The 19122-nt window shown below is 43.1% G+C and overlaps 1 protein-coding gene across 1 annotated transcript in view; it reads right to left on the bottom strand.

Moving 5' to 3' along the window:
- myo6a (myosin VIa) overlaps positions 1–19122 on the bottom strand; it is a 232260-nt gene that overhangs the window by 63050 nt on the left and 150088 nt on the right. Inside the window, exons 21-23 of the mRNA XM_041805103.1 lie at positions 13519–13649; positions 13347–13424; positions 8265–8394 (exon numbers count right to left, since the gene is read on the bottom strand). Coding sequence (XP_041661037.1) covers positions 8265–8394; positions 13347–13424; positions 13519–13649 — 339 coding nt within the window. The remainder of the gene's footprint in view (positions 1–8264; positions 8395–13346; positions 13425–13518; positions 13650–19122) is intronic.

Raw genomic sequence — 19122 nt, 5'->3', positions numbered from 1 at the left:
TGGCTCTGCAGCAGAGAGACGGACTGATCATGATGAGAGAGTGAACTCCTGCAGGAGTCGTATATCTGTCTGCTCTCTTTATTTATGTCTGCACACACCGAGGAGGGTTCTGTCACTCACCGCTATCACTCCTGCTCTCTCTCTCTCTCTGTCTTTTATTGTCTGACTGATCCGTCTTAATCACTCTTTTGTCTCTGCTAGTTTCTCTCTCATCTGTCTGGGGTTACTTTGTCTCTCGCTCTCTCTTTCTTCCCCGTCTGTATTCAGTGTCTCCATCTGTCTTTGTCTTTGCCAGTCTATCCTCCTTTTCTGTCCTTGTTCTCTTTTTCTTATTGTCTTTGTCTCCTTTATGTCTGCCTCTTTTTCCCGTCCCTGTCCTTCTGTCTCTTGTCAATGCCTTGTGTTTTTTCTCTTTGTCTATTTCCACATGTCTCTCTTTCTTTGTGTCTTTTCTAGATCCAGCTGTTTTTCTTGGTCTCCCTGTTTTGCCCGTTTCATTCTGTCTGGTCTGATTTTGGTGCTACTGCCCCCTAAAATGACCAGAGTGAGTGGCCTAATTAAAGACTTGTTGCCACTGATTATTCTTCTAAATAATCCCAAAGAATGAGGGGTCAAGATGATTATTTTACTGAGCCTCCCTGATATCATTACAACTCTGGACCAGGTTTCCTCCAACAGAACAGCCATCAGCCAATGGGAAACGGACAGACCGGGTAGCGCCACCGACTGGATGGTGCATACTTTTACAACTCGCAAACATGGCAGCGAAAAATCAACATAACTGAGCCCTGAGCTGAGTCAGTATTAAAGAAGAAGACTGGCTTGTGGAGTCGTAGCCGCACCATGAATGCTGTATTTGCTGAAGCTAGCCAAAGATTTTGATTGTCCTCCATGTTTGTTTTTCTTCTGATTGCATGAGTTTCTGTGAGCTCTCTGTGGAAATTCAACAGAGTGCATGAATAATTAAGTGCAACTCAACCTGTGATTAACACAATTTTTGCATACAGCCACACACTTTCAACTCAGCCAATCAGAGCAGTTCCACTGCCCGTGCTCCAGTCTGACACTGGCGCGTCCCTGAAGCACCATTTGGCTCTGCTTCCTTGGCAATACACCGCAGGTCTATTTTTAGCGCCGGCCTCTGCCAAAGCATGCAATTTCAGTCCATCAGAAAATTTCAAACAGGAAGTCAAAGGTGTAGAATATCCGGTTCTTTCTAAAATACAACACAATGCATGGACCCCCGATTGTAAATCATCACTGTATCAACATTACATCTCTTCCTGCAGCAACAGCAAAGGGTCAAAGGGTCAAAGAGGTCAGAGGGTCGCAGACAGCGCCACTGACGAGGAATCTCAACTTTTAAGGTAAAAAGCCACAAAATTAAAAACCACACATCCTTTCAGCGAACATTAACTCTTTGGGTGTGTTTCTATTCAAAGTTTTGGAGAGAGAGAGTTTGAAGACGCACCACCGGTCGAGGAGACGAGGAAGTGGTAGAAGTGGTTGTAGTTGGAGCGTAAAAGAGGGAAAGAGAGCAAACTGTAGCAAGAATACTCACAATGCCAGGAGGAATAGTGGAATATTCACCCCTGTGACGATGACGTTCAATCATCCAGTGAGGACGAGACCAGTGGTGTGTCAGAGCCACTGTGACTCCGTGCACCATGAGAGTCCACCAGCAGCACATACCGAAGCCGATGCTTTTCCTAACTGGGGCCGTGGTGGGGACATGGTGGGGGTTGCAGGGGTGGTCAAAACAAAGAATATTGACGGAGGGAGCGGGAATAAAAAAACCACAGCAGAGGTAGGGGCTAACGTGGTGGGGGGTGCCTGGTGACGTCAGAATATGCAAATTAGATGAGTGAATTTACTCCCACCACAAACTTTGGGTCATACTGAAGATTTTTCTCATTTACAGTATGCCTCTATCTCTAACCACTTCCAAGCTACAGCCTTTTAAAATCTTGATATCACAATTGAATATTTTCTTGAAAAAACTGGCGCCCAAAGAGTTGACTTGTTTTATAAAGTGGAGATAGCTCCCATCTGAACAGACTGGGCCCTGTAAGAAAGGTGGCAGGACCAATCAGCATCGGGGGGCAGTACTTTTGTGCACGGCTGAGTTGTGATGCAAGCAACAAGAGGCTGGTGCAATTATGGTGGAAGAGATTAGCGTGGATGCTGCTAAAGTGCCAGTTTTATGAGAACTTGACAACATTTCTTTGTTAAAAGAAGAACAAAGAACAGCAGTGAGTTGTTTTCAGAAACAATGTTTTTGCTCTTCTCCCGACCGGATTCGCCAAAAGTCCGTCACGTGTTTTGTTGCTCTGATTGGCCCGTAGAGATGTGATGGACAGAAAGTTCATCCAAAGAATCTGCCCTTTCCCTAATACCGTCTGTGGGAGGTTTTCCACACTGATGTGTGAAACAAACCCGTGTGGCGTGTCAGGTTACTGACTTGTGTGAACGTGGAGGCATCAGTGTTCAGCTCACAGCTGCTAAAGGCTAATCAATACAAACGATCAATCAGCACACTGAGAGAAAAACCCTTCATGAAATATTTTGTTTTCTCTAATTAGCATTTTTGTCTTTTTTACCTTTGAAATGCTGGCTGTTAACCCACTCCTGTTTTATTGTGTTCATTAACTTTGCTCTCTCTCTCTCTCTCCGTCTCTTAGCATCTGACTCTATCAGTGCTTTTATCCGCCTCCATTAGCCTCTCTTTTCTGTCTCAGTTTATTTTATCTCTCTCTCTTCATTCTCTTTATCGATTATATAGAAGATGTGTTTTATTGGCAGGGCCTGAACAGAAGTGTATCATAATGTCCCATAAAAATAAACCCCAGTGGATTCAAACGTTCCATCAGCAGTAGAATAGGAGGCCGGCTCAGCGCTGTCTCTCCACCTTATCTGGACCTAATGAAAGTCTTTAATTCACTTCATGTTACTGATGGAGGAGAAATGAAATATTCTCAAGTCACAACAAGATGAAATGAATTTGGCAGCCAGGGCCGATAATATCGATCTCTGTCTCTATTTATCTTTCACTCTTCATCTCTGCGGCTCTCACCCGTTTTTTTTCTCTTCAATTCAATTCAAACTCGCTTCACTAGATCGACAGAAGAGAAAAATCCATGCTGCTGCGGCCTCACAGAAGGGTGAAATCAAATCACAAATAAAAAATCAAGAATTTCTGCACACGTAACAGAAAGTAAACTGCATTAACGTGAGAGAGCTGCAGATGAAATGAGGAACATTAATGCAGGACTCTCAGAGGGATGACAGCTCATTTATTTACATCAGCCAAGTTTGTTCACTTATTCTAAACTCCTGAAACAGCTGATGAGACTTATACTAATCCAGGATACAAACCTCATCTATCCTTGTCGCATAAACTGAGATGCTCCAGGAATAGACACCTGTGTCGATCAGTATTCATGGCTACCATTACACCACGAAGACAAAAGAACACTCAGAGAAAACATTGAAAAGTCTAAGTCAGGGGATGGAACAAAAACATCTCCAAGTCTCTGAACATCCCCCAGAGTTCAGTTAAATCCATCATGAAGAAATGAGGGAATATTTCACATGTGTAAATCTGCCTAGATCAGACCGTCCTCACAGACTGAGTGGGCGTGCAAGAAGGAGACTAGTGAGAGAGGACACCAAGACACCTATGACTACTCTGAAGGAGTTCCAAGCTTTAGCAGCTGAGATGGAGAGACTCTGCAGACAACAACTGTTGGCCGGGTTCTTCACCAGTCAGAGCTTTATGGGAGAGTGGCAAAGAGAAAGACACTGCTGAAGATTCAATCTGGACTAGAGTTCACCAGAAGGACTGTGGGAGACTCCATGGTCAAGAGGGAGAAAGTTCTTTGGTCTGATGAGCCTACCCTAACCCACGAACACACCATCCCCACTGTGGAGCACGGTGGTGGCAGCATCATGCTGTGGGGGTGCTTCTCAGCAGCCAGCCCTGGAAGGCTTCTTAAGGTAGAGAGTAAAATGAATCCTGGAGGACAATCTTCTTCTCCACAGTCCAGTGTCCATCAGACCATCTGATGCTTGGCGTTGGACTTGGTGATGCGAGGCTTGCATGCAGGTGTTGCCATGGAAACCCATTTATAATAATAATAATAATAATAATAATAATAATAATAATAATAATATCTTGAATTTATATTGCACCTTTCAAGAAACCCAAGGACGCCTTACAGGAACACATAGACATGGACAAACTATGTGAGGGGTAGGATGAGTGTAAGGGGTGGTTTAGTGAAGACTGTAGGCTGTGGTGAACAGGTGGTGCTTGAGACATTTTTGAAAATGTCCAGAGATGGAGCGCTACGAATGTCTGCAGGAAGAGTGTTCCAGAGGGTGGGAGCTGCAGCACTGAAGGCTCTGTCTCCATAGGTTCGGAGTTTGGTTTTGGGCATGGACAGTAGGCCGGTGTCTGAAGATGGAAGGTTGCGGGATGGTGTGTATGGATGGAGGAGATCAGAAAGGTACTGGGGAGCCAGAGCATGGAGAGATTTGTATGTGAGGAGGAGGACTCTGTAGTTGATACGGGACTTGATAGGGAGCCAGTGGAGGTGGATGAGGGTCGGAGTGATGTGTTGCCAGGGTCTAGTGCGGGTGAGAACTCTAGCTGCAGAGTTTTGGACGTACTGAAACCTGTCCAGGGTTTTGCTGGGACACTCCAGACAGGACTCCATTACAGTAGTCCAGGCGGGAGGTTATGAAAGCATGAATGAGTGTTTCAGCCACAGAATCAAGGAGTGATGGTCAGAGTCTGGAGATGTTCTTGAGATGATAGAAGGCAGATTTGATGACAGACTTTATGTGGGACTGGAAGGAGAGGGTGGAGTCCAGGATGACGCCCAAGTTTCGGACCTCGGAGGACGGACAGATGGAGGTCCCGTCCACATCGAGCATGAGATCTCCAACCTTCTGCAGCAGCACTTTCGGGGCCACCACCATGAGCTCTGTTTTATTGCTGTTGAGTTTGAGTTGGTTAGAGGTCATCCAGGCTTTGATGTCGTGGAGGCAGTTTACCAGGGAGTGGGGAGGGAGCTGAGTGGATGGTTTGGTGCTGAGATAGAGTTGGGTGTCATCTGCATAAGAGTGGAAGCTGAGACCATGTTTGTGAATAATCTGTCCAAGGGGAAGCATGTAGACGGTGAAGAGGAGAGGTCCAAGAACAGAGCCTTGAGGCACGCCCTGGTTAACTGGGGCGGGGGATGAGTGAGAGGTGCCGATGGTAACAAACTGTTTTCTTTGTGAGAGATATGAGTGAAACCAGGAGAGAGCTGTACCAGTGATGCCAAGATGGTGAGACAGGCGGTGGAGGAGGATGGTGTGGGATATTGTGTCGAAGGCAGCGGTTAGGTCAAGGAGAATGAGGAGGCTGATGTGTCCAGAATCTGCAGCTGTGAGGAGGTCATTGGTTATTTTGATAAGGGCGGTCTCAGTGCTGTGGTGAGTGCGAAATCCTGATTGAAGAGGTTCATGGAGCTCATGGTTGGACATGTGTTGCTGGAGTTGGGCAGCGACTGCTTTTACGAGAATTTTGCTGATGAAGGGAAGGTTGGAGATCGGTCGATAGTTGGAGAGGACCTCCGGGTCTGACCCAGGCTTCTTGATGATGGGGGTTACTGAGGCAGTTTTGAAGGATGAGGGGACAATTCCAGATGATAATGAGGTGCTGATGATGTCTACCATGATGGGGCACAGAACAGACAGAGATGCTTTCACCAGTGGTGTGGGCATGGGGTCGAGGGAGCAGGTGGATGCCTTGGCCTTCTTGACCCATTCGGCCATTTGGAGAGTGTCCACGGGTGTGAAGCAGGAAAGACGGCAGTGAGGCAGAGGAGCGGTGTCCTGGTGTGAAGTGAAATCCTGAGGTGGAGGTCCAGATGAAAGTTGCTGCTGGATGGAGGCAACTTTATCCTGGAAAAACTGCAGGTGCCTAGCGCAGCGGTCGAAGTTGGCTGGGGGATGAAGGTTGTCAATGGGGCGGAGAAGGCGATTTATTGTGGAGAAGAGCATCCGGGGATGGTTTTGCTGGTCACTGATGAGGGATGAGTAGTAGCTGGACTTTGCTCTGGAGAGAGCTTCTTTGTAGGAGCGCACATGCTCTTTATAGGCCTCCAGATGGACGGTGAGGCCAGATGTTTTAGAAAGTCTCTCCAGCTGTCGGCCAGAAGCCTTCATGAAGCGGAGTTCAGCAGTGTACCAGGGGGCTGGGTGGGTAAAGGAGACTGAGCGAGTCTTCAGAGGGGCGAGAGAATCCAGGCTGAGGGATAGTGCTGTGTTGTAGTGATTGGCCAGGGCATCAACTGTGGTTATAGGGTGTGTAGTGGTCAGGTTGGTAGCTAACCTGTTCATGAGGGCTGGGATGGCTCTTTTATGTCTTCATTTGAAATGTTATCCCCATTTTTGTCACTTCTTTTTGACACTTTTATTCCGCTTGTTGCAATTTTTTGCACCTTTTTTTTCCCCCTTTATTGCCACTTTTCACCCATTTAAGCTGCATTTTTCAATTAAATGCCACCTTTTTACCCATTTTCTTACTTTTTTTTAGATTTTTGCCACTTTTGACAGTTTTTTGCCAGCTTTCACTTATTTTTTGGTCACCTCCCACCCATTTTGCCACATTCTGCCCTTTTGTTGCCATGTTTCTCCCAGTTTTTGACGCTTTTTGACCATTTTTGCCACCTTTAACTTATTTTAACTGCCACTTTTCACCACTTAGATTGTGGCTCTTGCAAATGTATTTTTCAACAATTTGGCTCTTTGGTTGAGCAGGGTTGAGCAACACTGATTTAAGATATCCTTGTTAAAATCTGAGAAAGTAAGGAGTAAAAATATTTAGATAATAAGTCAGGAACGTGGGAAAATGAATTCGCATCTCACAGTGAGGACTCAAACTTAGGATTGATACTTTTTATTTTGTACTTAAAGCATTTTAACTCATAATTTTGACTTCTTATATTTTGAGCTTTAAGATTCATAATTCTAATTTTTAAGTGATATTTGGACCTTTTTAACGAATTGGTTGGTATTTTGTCTCATATTTTCAACTCAAAGCTTTGACTTTATAATCCAATAGTTTGACCTTTTCGACTCACAACTGATAATTTTGAATCACATTTGACTTGTAATTTCATAATAACAAATTTTATTTCATATTTTTAACTTTTAAACTCGTGATTTTTACTTTCTTGACTTTCTTTCTATTACATTTGAAACTGAAAAAAACATTATCTTTTAATATCACTTTAGTGTTTCGACTTTTTTGAACTAATAAATTTACTTTTCTCAGATTGTGAGCCTTTAAACTTATCTTTTTAACTCTTTAAATGTCAAAATTGTTTATCATCAATGCTAAGTTTTTATTTAATGTTTTATTTCTGGTGAAATGAGGTTGACAGTTTCTGGTTAAAAAGGGGACCCTGTTTGGCCCTCAGGTTAGACCTGAATCCAGAATCTGGCCCCTGCTGTGATTGAGTTTGACACCCCTGAGCTATGGAATCAGCAGAGACTTGGAGACTTTTACCCATGAGCCTTAGCAGTTGTTGACCTAATAGTCGTTGATCGATACCACTCAGACAACCAGAACAGAAATGGAAAATTGCTTCCTAATAAGACCTTTTCATTCAAACTCATTCAGTCCATTCTATTCCTAATCTGTTCTTCTAATTCTTGTTTGTCTGTTTTCTTCTTTTCTCATACAGTAGCAACACCAGCTGTTATTTGATTGGTTAGAAAATCGGCATAAATGTTTTATATTTGAATACACTGCTCACTATAAGAAGGGGGAAAATGCGAAAATCCCAAACAGCTGATTTATGCATGTGAGCAAAGTTAGTGTTCATTAGTTGGAATATTTTCTTGTATTTGTCTTCTAATCTGACCCCGGGCTAAGGAAACTTCCCTCAGAGGGATGCTATTCTACGTCACAGACATGTCAGAGCCGGGACCGTTGTCATCTGAACCCCAGTAAATGTGTTAAACCACTACTTCTACTTTTGTTCTTCTTTAGTATTTTAACTGCAGAGAATAATGAGAGCGTTCCTCCTCCTCTGCCAGCTGGTGATGATCAAACTCTCTGGAGTCTAACAGCTCAGAGAGATCCTGAATCATCTCCCCCAAACATTCTGCTCCCTTCTGAAGACAGTTTTATGTGTTTTTAGATCTAATTTTCCCAATGTGGCTCCCATGGTTGTGCTGAATCTGTGGTTTTTGTGATTTTTCCTTACGTTTGATGACGGACAGAGCGCACCACTGGACCTTCTTCCAGCGGCTGTGGATCAGCCACTTGTTGACCTTCTTCACCAGCTCAGCCAAGTGATCGGGGTCGGACTTCATGATCTGATCAAACTCTGCAAACTAGACAGGAGAGGAGAGGAGAAGAGTTGGTACCATTAGTCACACCTTATCTCGTTCTGATTTGTCCGTGAGGGAAAAGTGATACTGACGAGTGTGAACACTGAACTATTTCCAACTAACTCTGTTAGGGCGGCGGTGAAAACAGCTGATGTCAAGGGCGTTTTTGAGCTCAGGACGCTGAGCCCTATAACCCTGAAATGCACCAGCTTTTATAGGTGCTAGCAGAGTAAATAAATGCCGTAAGTGCTCAAAAGCCTTATTTGAAAAAGCAGAAATTCACAGAGAATATAACCTAAAACACAGCTTTTATGTTAAAATCTGCTGTCAGAAAGCTTCTTCCATTTACATTTGATGGCAGGGCTTGACTGGCAATCTGGCGTTCCAGATATTTTCCCTGTGGGATGGTGTGCTTTGGGGCCGGTGTGATTTATGTAGTTTTCTTTCTCTCTCTAAGCATCGGCCCGTGAAGGAGGGGCAGCTTTAGTCCCTAAACCCAAGGCCACCCATAAGGGAGGGTAAAAGGGAGAGCTTTCTGGGGCCCAGCCCAGGTCAGCAAAATCATGGTCCATTTTAAAGTTAATCTGTGATAACCATATTTTATATTTAACCTGAATAATAACCACTCTGATTTATTTATTTATTTATTTATTTATGCTGTAGTACAATATAACCTTTTTAAAAATCTTAACCCATTTTCTTGAAAAAAAAAAGGGCTTTTTATCTTTAATGCTTACATTGATATGAACCATTTGGAATGTAATGTCAGACTTCATGGCTACGCTGATGTGCACAAACGTCAGGATGCTAGAAAAGGAAGTAGAAGGATCTGAAATATTTTTTAAGGAAAACGTATTCAACAATTGTGAAAGAGGCAAAAAATATGAAAATTGGAAAAAAAAATGGCAGAAATTGATGGGAAAAGGGGAAAAGTATTCAAAGAGAGGCAAACTGGGCTGCAGGTAGTAAAAAAGGCAAAAATGGGCTGATAAAAATGTGAAGTGTATAAAAAGTGGCAACAATTGGTCACAGAGTGGCAAAATCGGATTGAAAGTATCAAATAAAGTCACAAAAAAAGGCTTCACAAGAAGAGAAATGTGGTTAAAAAGTATCAAAAATGGGCTTAAAGTGGCAAATATGGGATTAGAAAAGCAAAAGAGGAAAAAAATGGCCAGAAAAAATGATGAAAAGTGGTTAAAAAGTGGTAACAACGGGGTCACAGTGGCTAAAATCTGCAAAAAGTGGCAAAGTTGGAACTTAAAGTAGCAAAAGTCATAAAAAATGGGCATACAAGATTCTGAAAAGTGGTTAAAAAGTAGCAAGAGTTGGTTAAAAGTATCAAAAAGCTCAATAATGGTCATCTGGAGTACTGAAAAGCAGCTAAAAAGTGGCAAAAAATGGGCTAAAACTGGCACAAAGGGGATAACAGTGGAAATAACTGGGCTAAGAAGTGCAGAAAGTAGCAAAAAGAAAAAAAGGCTGGAAAAAAATGATGAACAGCGGTTAAAAAGTGGTAACAATGGGTCACAGAGGCTAAAATGTGCAAAAAGTGGCAAAGTTGGAACTTAAAGTAGCAAAAAGTCTCAAAAAGGACATAAAATTCTGAAAAATGGTTTAAAAGTACAAAGAGCTGTTGAAGAGGTGTTGAAAATTAGCACTAGTGCTATAACAACCAAAACAATGCATCTGGTTTTTTCCAATGTAATTGTTATGTTCATATTAAATAAATTAAAAAGTGGCAAAAAATTTGCAATAATAGTCATTTAAGTAGTGAAAAGCAGCTAAAAAGTAGCAAAAGTTGTTTAAAAGTGTCAAGAATTGATTAAACGAGTCAAACATTGGTTACAATTTTTAAAAACATGTACAAACGGGTGGAACTAATGATGAAAAGGGGTCTAAAAGTGGCATGAATAAGTAAGTAATTTGAACCCCATAACAGCTTTACATGCTTTTTAGCTCTAAAATAAGGGAGCGGTTAGCCAGGATGCTAGCACCAATGCTACTGATCCAACACTCATGCACTGATGTCGACAGACCACAACTTAGGACGGTCCATGTGCTCCAGTTTCTCAGAGGTCCTGACAAATCTGTGGGGGAATGTTCTTCTGGGTCCAGCCCTGTATGACAGCTCTACCTATCTGAGCCATTTTTACTTCAACATTAATGAACCTCACAGCAAGACTGGAAGTTATCAATCCTGACTGATCACTGTGTTGACTCATTAAATGTGTGGATGGAGAGTTAAAGCATTTGATAAAACCCCAACCACTTTCTTTCATTGTTTTTATATCATGTATGCTTTCTGCATGTCCAGAAGCATCGCAGCGTGTTTATCTGAGCTGGTGCGTTCAGTTCCCTCCTCTATTCATGCATCTTTAATACCAAAGTCAAAGATCATAGCGGTGCTGCAGAATTCTTCCTAACACTTCTGCTGCTGTGATCCTGCATCTGACATCTACTGTTGTTGTTGTTGTTATAACAGTCTGACTTCAAACCTTGAACGTCTGCTGCTTCAATAATGACAGCAGAGTCCACATCTTTATTTACATGATGCCTGTAGAATCAGCTCTAAGTTTGATTTCTGAAAACATAACGTGACACCCACGAGGCTCACCACCACAGGTACAATCTACTAGACTATACAGACTGATGAATTTGGCATGATTCTAAAGGCTCACACCTCTCTATAGAAGGCCTCACAGCTAATCATGCTCAGTATCGTACCAACAGTGACACATGGTGGTGGCAGCGTCATGCTGTCGGGGTGCTTCTCAGCAGCAGGGCCTGGGACAGAGGTTTTCAAAGTGTGGGAGACTGAGCCTCCCCTAAGAAGAAATTATTAATTTGGTGGACCCCCACCCACAAAAAGGATTCAAATTGGTGAGAAAAAAACAACAACAACAACAACATTTCAACCATTTATGTCTAATCTTTAAACATTTTTAACATTACTATATTTTGAATATTTTGGTTTGCAAATGTCCTTAAGCATCTGCCTTTCCCTCTTATTCAGTTATACTGCCATTAAATACCCCTTTTTCATATTTTTTTGGCCATTTTACAACTTCTTTTTGCCACTTTCCCCCATTTTTTTCCACTTTTATCCCAATTTTGCCCTTTTTCATCTTTTTGCCCATTTAAGCTACCTTTCATCATTAAATATCTTTTTTCCCCAGTTTTTTTGCTCATTTTTGCAATGTTTTTTGCCCGTTTCCCAATTTTTTCCCTTTTTTTTTTTTTTTTTTACCATTTTTTGCGTTTCATCTTTCATCGCACATTTTTGCAACTTCGTTTTGCAACTTTATCCCATCTTTGCCCTTTTTCACCTTCCCTTTGCCACTTTTCACCCACTTAAGCTACCTTTTGCCATTAGATACCACTTTTTCTCCCACTTTTTTGCAACTTTTTCCCCATTTTTTTGCTACTTTTAGCCCATTTTTGCCCCTTTCTCACCATTTTTTCCACCACTTTTCACCCATTTAACCTACATTTTTGTCATTAAATACCATTTTTTTCCTAGTTTTTGCCAATTTCAGCCATTTCTTTTTGCCACTTTTATCCCATTTTTCATCATGTTTTTGTCACTTTTAAACCATTTCAGCTACCTTCTGCCACTAAATACCAGTTGTTTCCTCTTTTTTGCCCACTTTTTGCACCCTTGACTGCTTTTTGCCCATTTTAGTCTCTTTCTACTCATTTTTTTGTCACTTCTCACCCATTTCTGCTACTTTCTGATCATTTTCCCACTTTTTCTCCCCATTTTCGCCCCTTTTCACCCATTCCTTGCTGCTTTTTGACCATTTTGCCCCTGTTAACTTATTTTTATTGCTACTTCAAGCTGTTTTTGCAACTTTTCACCTCTTAGATTGTGGCTTTTGCAAAGGTATTTTTCAACAGTTTTGCTCTTTGGTTGAGGGTTGAGTAACACTGCTCTATAGCATAGTCCCTATAGTAACTGTAAGTCTATCCATTTTGCTCAGTGCACAGCAGAAGTTCGCAAAGGAAATCTACTTTTTTCAAGTTTATGGTTCCACGCCTCCCCTGAAGCTCTGTGGCGCCCCCGCAGGGGAGGCCCACCTCACACTTTGAAAACCCCTGGCCTGGGAGACTGCTCAGGGTTGAGGGAAAAGCTGAATGGAGCAGAGATGTCCTTGATGTAAAACTGTTCCACAGAGCGCAGGATCTCAGACTGGGCTGAAGGTCCACCTTCTAACATGGCAATGACCCTAGGACCACTGCCAGGACAGGAGTGGGGCCCAGAACGCTGACCTGAACCCTATCCAACATCTCTGAAGAGACCTGAAGATAGCCCCTGATCCAACTTGTCTAATCTTGAGAAGATTTGTGCAGCCTGTTGCCTCATATTCACAAAGACTGGAGGCTGCGATTGCTGCCAAAGGTGCTTCAGCTCAGAACTGGGTGAAGGGTCTGGATACTTTCTGAATGAGCTGCATCTCCTCCTAGGCTTTAAACAACTATTTACCCACCATATGATGTTATATTTCTTTTTAAGGGCATATCTGCCTGCAGAACAAACATTAGAAACCTGAAGCCTCCGCCGGGACGTAAAGAGTAATGAAAGAGTCCGAGTTCAGCCAACAAAGGACGGCGGTATTTATCTATTCTATGGAGCTAAATCTACACTGTCAGGCTCACAGTTTGTCCCGCGCAGCGTGTCCTGAGGACCTCTACAACAAACGTAGGCATTTTTACAGAGCCCCCCTGAAACCACATGTCCAGCTGAAATGTGATGAATTGTGCATCTGTTGGTGAAATAAAACCCCATCTGTTGGCTCAGGTTCATTCAAAAGAAAAAAAAACCTCATCTCCACTCACCTCTGCAGCCAAAATGACTAATGTGCTCCTCCTCTGAATCTATTGTCTGTCAGAGGGGGAACAATAGCACTATTAGCTGCTGCCAGAGGGGAATAAAGCAGATATTCAGAAAGTCTCACCTTCCCGGGTCGGAAAAACACTCTGGTGAGGCCGAACTTGTAGTCGTTCTCGTTCAGTCCCAGAGCTTTGAATAAAGCCTACAACACAAAGAGGAAGGATGCTGATAAAAATGAAACAGCAGTTGTACTGGAATGAAAATAATAGCTGTGAACAGAGCCAGCAGGGACTGACCTTGCAGAACAGTCGCGGGTCGAGGCGGCAGAGTTTAGGAGGCATGTACTGCTGGTACATGTTGTAGAGTTCATGGAAGGGAGCTCTGGAGGGGAAGCCGCCCTGCATCAGGTCCAACACCGACACCATACCTGCAGAGAGACGGAAGAGAATGTTAGGTATGGTTATTTTTACCTGCAGATTTGGATTGATGGGAGGAAAACAGCCATATTTGACCCTTTTAAGACATGTTTAAATTAGTCTCAGAGGTCCCCAAAACATGGCTGTGAAGTTTGTTGCTGAAAAAAAAAACCCTCCAGTATTTCATGTTTGCGCATCTAAAACCCCTCTGTTTCAGCCCTGCTCAGAACGAGCTGTTTCTTAATGAGCTGTCTGACTCCGCCCCTGACTCCACCCATCTCAGGAAGTGGATGTGGCTGTCCTGATCAGGAGAGGAAGGAGGAACTTTCTTCCTGGCAGGGAGGGCCAATTGAACCTGGGGGCGGGGCTAACTCCGTACATGACATCATGAGGGGACATATTTTAGTAAGAAAAGTCTGAACATGTGATTTTTGCCCAATATGTGACCTTTAAAATAAACTGGCTGGTAGGTTTTTTTAATCCAAAGTAGCAGGTAGGTGAAAAAATGTACATACAACCCTGGAGTATATGAGTAACCTCCATTTATATTAGTCAAAATATCCTAATTCTGCAGTCAATCTACAAACATCTAATGCACAGGGGAATACAACCTCCATTCAGCATGGGACAGTGTCTTTGCCCCAAGTGAAGGAGTTCAAGTACCTCGAGGTCTTTTTTAACGAGTAAGGGTAGAAGGGGCCACGAGATCGACGGCGTATCAGTGCAGCATCTATGGTACCATCGTGGTGAAGAGGGAGCTGAGCCTGAAGGCAAAAATCTTAATTTACCGGTCGATCTTCATTCCAACCCTCACCTATAATCATGAACTCTGGCTAATGACCAAAAGAATAAGATCAGGGGTTCAAGCGATTGAAATGAGATTCCTCAGGAGGGTAGCCGGGCTCAGCCTTAGAGACAGGGTAAGGAGCTCGGACATCCAGAAGGATCTTGACTAAGAGCCGCTGCTCCTTTGTGCCGAAAGGAGCCCGCTGAGGTGGTTCAGGCATCTGATCAGGATGCCTACTGGTCGCCTTCTTGAGGAGGTCTTCCGGGGTAGACCCAGACCTCACTGGAGGGATTATATATCTCATCTGACCTGGGAACGCCTCAGAATCCCACAGGAGGAGCTGAAGAGATGTCTGGGTTGACTTAGCCTGCTGCCACCACGACCCGACCCAAGAAAAGCAGAAGAAAATGGATGGACGAAAACTACTGCCAAAACTGCAAGGTTTTGGTTTAACTCTTGTGAAAAGCTCAAACCACTGACCATCAACTGGCAGCCCAGGGGCCACATCAGGCCCCCAAAGCTTCCTGTCCGGCCCCCGAAAGATCATTAAATTCAGAAAAGGAGGAAAAGGAGATTTTAAGAGTATCCTTTTGCTTTAAATATCTGCAGCTGTTCCATCCCAATTAACATTAAAATAGTTTTAGTATGACTAACCATTTGATCTGTTTATACAAAATTTAACTGTCAAAATTAGTCAAAATTTAAAAAATGGTAAAGGTTGGCAGAAGTGTTGCAAAAATCGGCAAAAAAGTTGTGAAAAGAGGTTAAAACATGTCAAAAATGGTAAAGGAGGAAAAAAGGGGAAAAGGTATCAAAAATTGGTCACAAATGACAAAAAATAGTGCAAGAAAGTAAAGAAAAGAGGTTAAAAAGTGGCAAAAATTGCAGAAAAGTGGCAAAAATTGATAATAGAGTGGCATAAAGGGGATAAAACATGCAGAAAAAGTGGTTTAAGGGGGTTAAAATCTTTAAAGAATTGGGTTAATGAGGCAAAAAGGGGCAAAAACCATCAACAATGGGTTAAAAGTGGGAAAAATTGTTTTAAAGTTGCAAAAATTGTTGAAAAATGTAATAAAAGGGGTTAAAAAGTGGCAAAAATTGATAAAAGAGTGGCTCAAAGGGGATAAAACATGCAGGAAACGTGGTTTAAAAGGGGTTAAAATTCTGCAAAAATTGGGTTAAAGAGGCAAAAAGGGATTAAAAGTATCAAAATGGGTTAAAAGTGTCAAAATGGGTTAATATTGGTGCTAAATGACAATTAGGGAGGGCCCATTCTTTGTGTTTTTCAGGGGTCCAGGCAATCGTGTTGTCAGGCCTGCTGCATTCTAGATAACAGGGATAGATCTCACTGGTAATGACTAAAAATGTCCTGTAGTTTAAAGGGAAATACAAATACTACTGCAATAATATTTCAATCAGACCAAAATGTTCATTTAATTTCTGTGTATTTGAAAATCCGGCCCCCAGAGTTTCTGTTGAGACTAAATCTGGTCCTTATGCAGATGGACTTGATGACTCCTGGCTTAAACTGAAACACAAAATAAAATGAGTTTATCTGAGCTTATATTGATCTACAGAATTAAAGCCATTCAAAGGAATTGTCCCTTTCAAATATAAAAACCACCTCAAAGCTGACTCATAGCAGCTTTTCAGCTCATCATTTGTCCTCCCTGTGTTCTGCTCTTCTACATCAAACTTTCTGGCCCTTTTCTCTCCCCGTCGTTCATCCTTTCTTTGTTTACTCAGCCATGACTCTGAAACCCCTCCCCTCTGACACATCAACTTCCCTTGCTGGTTAGGACCCCCGCAGACGTGAATGATGAGGCGTCATTTGAGGCCTTGTCTGGCGTCTTATTGGGCTCTGAACGCTCGGATCATAGGGACAATTTTCAGACCATTCATAGCAGGCAGAGCTGCTAATTATCATTCAGTGTAAATGAACCATTTTCACTGCAGAGACCGAAACTGTCATCAAGTGACTGCAAGAGTCCCCAGTCTTCATCAGTCGTTTGACGTTCTTTCATAAAAATCAGGAGCAGCTTGTATTTATATTCTACAGGACTAGGACACTTTCCAGATGTTAGAGCTGCCCACGCCATAGGCACTAATGCAACCCCATACCATCAGAGATGCAGGCTCTAGACCTGAGCCAGGAGAACAAGCTGGATGCTCCCTCTCCTCTTTAGTCCACAGGACACGGCGTCTGTGCTTTCCTCTGACCACAGAACAGTTTTCCATGTTTCCTCAGTCCATGTTAAATGAGCTTTGGTCCAGAGAAGACGGCGGCGTTTCTGGATCCTGTTCACATATGGCTTCTTCTCTCCATGATCCAGCTTTAACTGTCATTGGTGGATGGACCGGCCAACTGTGTTGACAGACGATGATTTCAGTGCAGAATCATGCCTGTTTTTAAAGCCCCTTTTGAGGATATTATGATAATAGTTTTTTAAAATTGTTCCACTTTTTAGACTCAGGTTTTTCTCTGTCCATCTTTACTCCTGAGAGACTCTGCCTCTCTAAAATGCTCCTTTTATACTCAGTCATGTTACTGACCTGTTGATAATTAAGCTGATTATCTGTAAAAAGCTCCTACAGCTGATTTTCAAGAGTACCACTTACTGTTTCAGCCTTTTTTCACCCGGTCCCTACTTTTTTGAGATGTCTTGCTGCCATCAAAGTCATAGCAAGCTCATATTTCTCCTGAAATGGTAAAATGTTTCAGTTTCAACAGCTCTATCATGGATAATAAATGGGTTTATGAGGTTTGACAATCATTGACTTCTGCTATCTAAATTCCACACGGCGTCTCAACTTTTTTGGAATTGGGGTTGTAAAATAAAGAAGATGCTGGGCGTGGTTGGCTGTGACAGCTGGCATGAATGGGCTTGGCCCTAGGATGCCAGATTTTGGTGTCCATCCATGATTGGAGGATCACTGCTGAAGTCCCGGCCCTCACAGCCAATCAGCTGATGAGTTTTAGAGGTCAGACTGTGCGTAGAGGCGTCTCCAGTGAGCCCTGATGCTTACATCAGGCATTAAAGACATGACTCTAAAATAAGAGGCTGAATGGAGGAATGAGACTTAAACCTCTCATGGCATCACAATATGGAGCGGCAGTTAGAAGTCAAGCACAACAAGAAAATAAAAACTGCCGTTAATAGAGCCAACGGTCTAAAATATACTGGATATGAAGCCAATTCAGTGGAGAGGAGAAGTGGAGAGCACTTTAATCCAGTGAACATTACAACTTTCTCAGTCTTTGGCTCATGAAAATATAACATTCCCCTAGTGTATTCAGATGAAGATGAAACCCTGATTGTAGGCCCCGAGCTGCACAAAACTCATATCAGACCTCCAATTGTAATTTCTCTGCGGTTTCCCAAAGGACACGGTAAAACGAATCCTTTTTGTCACCTTTCCTGCAGACAGATTCCTCAGCAATTACATCAAGGCCGTTCTCCAAAGTGTCTGTGTGCACCTCGGTGCCCCTTTTGGGCGAGTAGGCACTTAAAGCAGATCCGGATTTTTGATTAAAAGAATCAGAAGCTTCTCTGAGAGAGAAACATTAAATTTATTCCAAGTGGGTCATGTGAAGAAGAGTGAGAGTCTCCGTCCACCGGTTCTCTGTGAAATCACTCACTGGTTATAAAGTCCTCAAACTTAGAAGGTATCAGCGTCTGCGTGTCGCTGATGGACTTAAGCTCTTTAAGCCTCTCAGAGCTCAGAAGAACCAAATAAAGGAGCTCTGCTCCAAAATTCAGGCTGCTTATACAGTCAGGAGTCTGATCTTCCTCTTAGGGTGAAATTTCTTCCATCCATTCATCCATTTTCTGTACCACTTATCCTGTTTGGGGTCGCAGGGGGCCTGAGCCTATCCCAGGGTCAGCTGGACTTTGCTGATGATGCTGTTATCCTTGTTGAGATGTCCTCTCTCTTAACCTGCTGAGTGAGGAGGCTGAAGTGTTGGGATTCCACGTCTCCATCGATCCACTGACTGTGAGGCTGAGATCAACGCAGACTTGGACTCAGAGTCTTGGGTTCTTGGTCCTCCAGGTCTTTCTACACTCTTGTGAGGTCTGGATGCTGAGTGGTGGCCAAAGGCACCAGCTGGACTCCTCTGTGACAACTTCTCTTTCAATGCTAGACCGTGTGTCTGATGCTGACGTGCTCAGGAGAGGAGGGATGGGGAGGGTCAGCTGGAAACAGGAAGTAGAGGCTGACATTTCTTAGGATTCCTGCAGGATGGGAGTCATTCCACCATTGGATCACGTAATCGAGATGGGACAGGGGAAAAGAGGCAAGCTGGAGTGGGCGGGAGCGGGAACCACCATAACAAAAGATCAATTTTTATATATAAATATGCACATGGAGTTTTATTTTCATTTGGTTAGGATGGGACAGGATGTTTTTATTCCCTTTTACTCTGGTTTGGAACGGGTCGGGACGAGACTATTGTAGTGTGATGGGATGGGAATGAAATCCTCCTCACCCTCTAAAATAAAGAAAAGCTGTACTTCTACGAGCACCTGGCTCACTTTTTACTGGTCCAGCTGACTCATACTGGGTGCACAGGACCTGGTGAGCTGGACTAGACCTCTGGGGCAGCAGCGTGCACCATGGAGGGGTCAGCTGGGAGGATACCTGGAGAGATGGGGTATGCTCCAATACCTGACCTGACTGCTATGAAACACTTTGGT

The sequence above is a fragment of the Cheilinus undulatus genome, linkage group 14, assembly GCF_018320785.1.
Source record: "Cheilinus undulatus linkage group 14, ASM1832078v1, whole genome shotgun sequence".
Classification (NCBI taxonomy): Eukaryota; Metazoa; Chordata; class Actinopteri; order Labriformes; family Labridae; genus Cheilinus; species Cheilinus undulatus.
The sequence above is the reverse complement of the archived record's forward strand: the minus strand, read 5'-3'. Positions and strand labels throughout refer to the sequence as shown.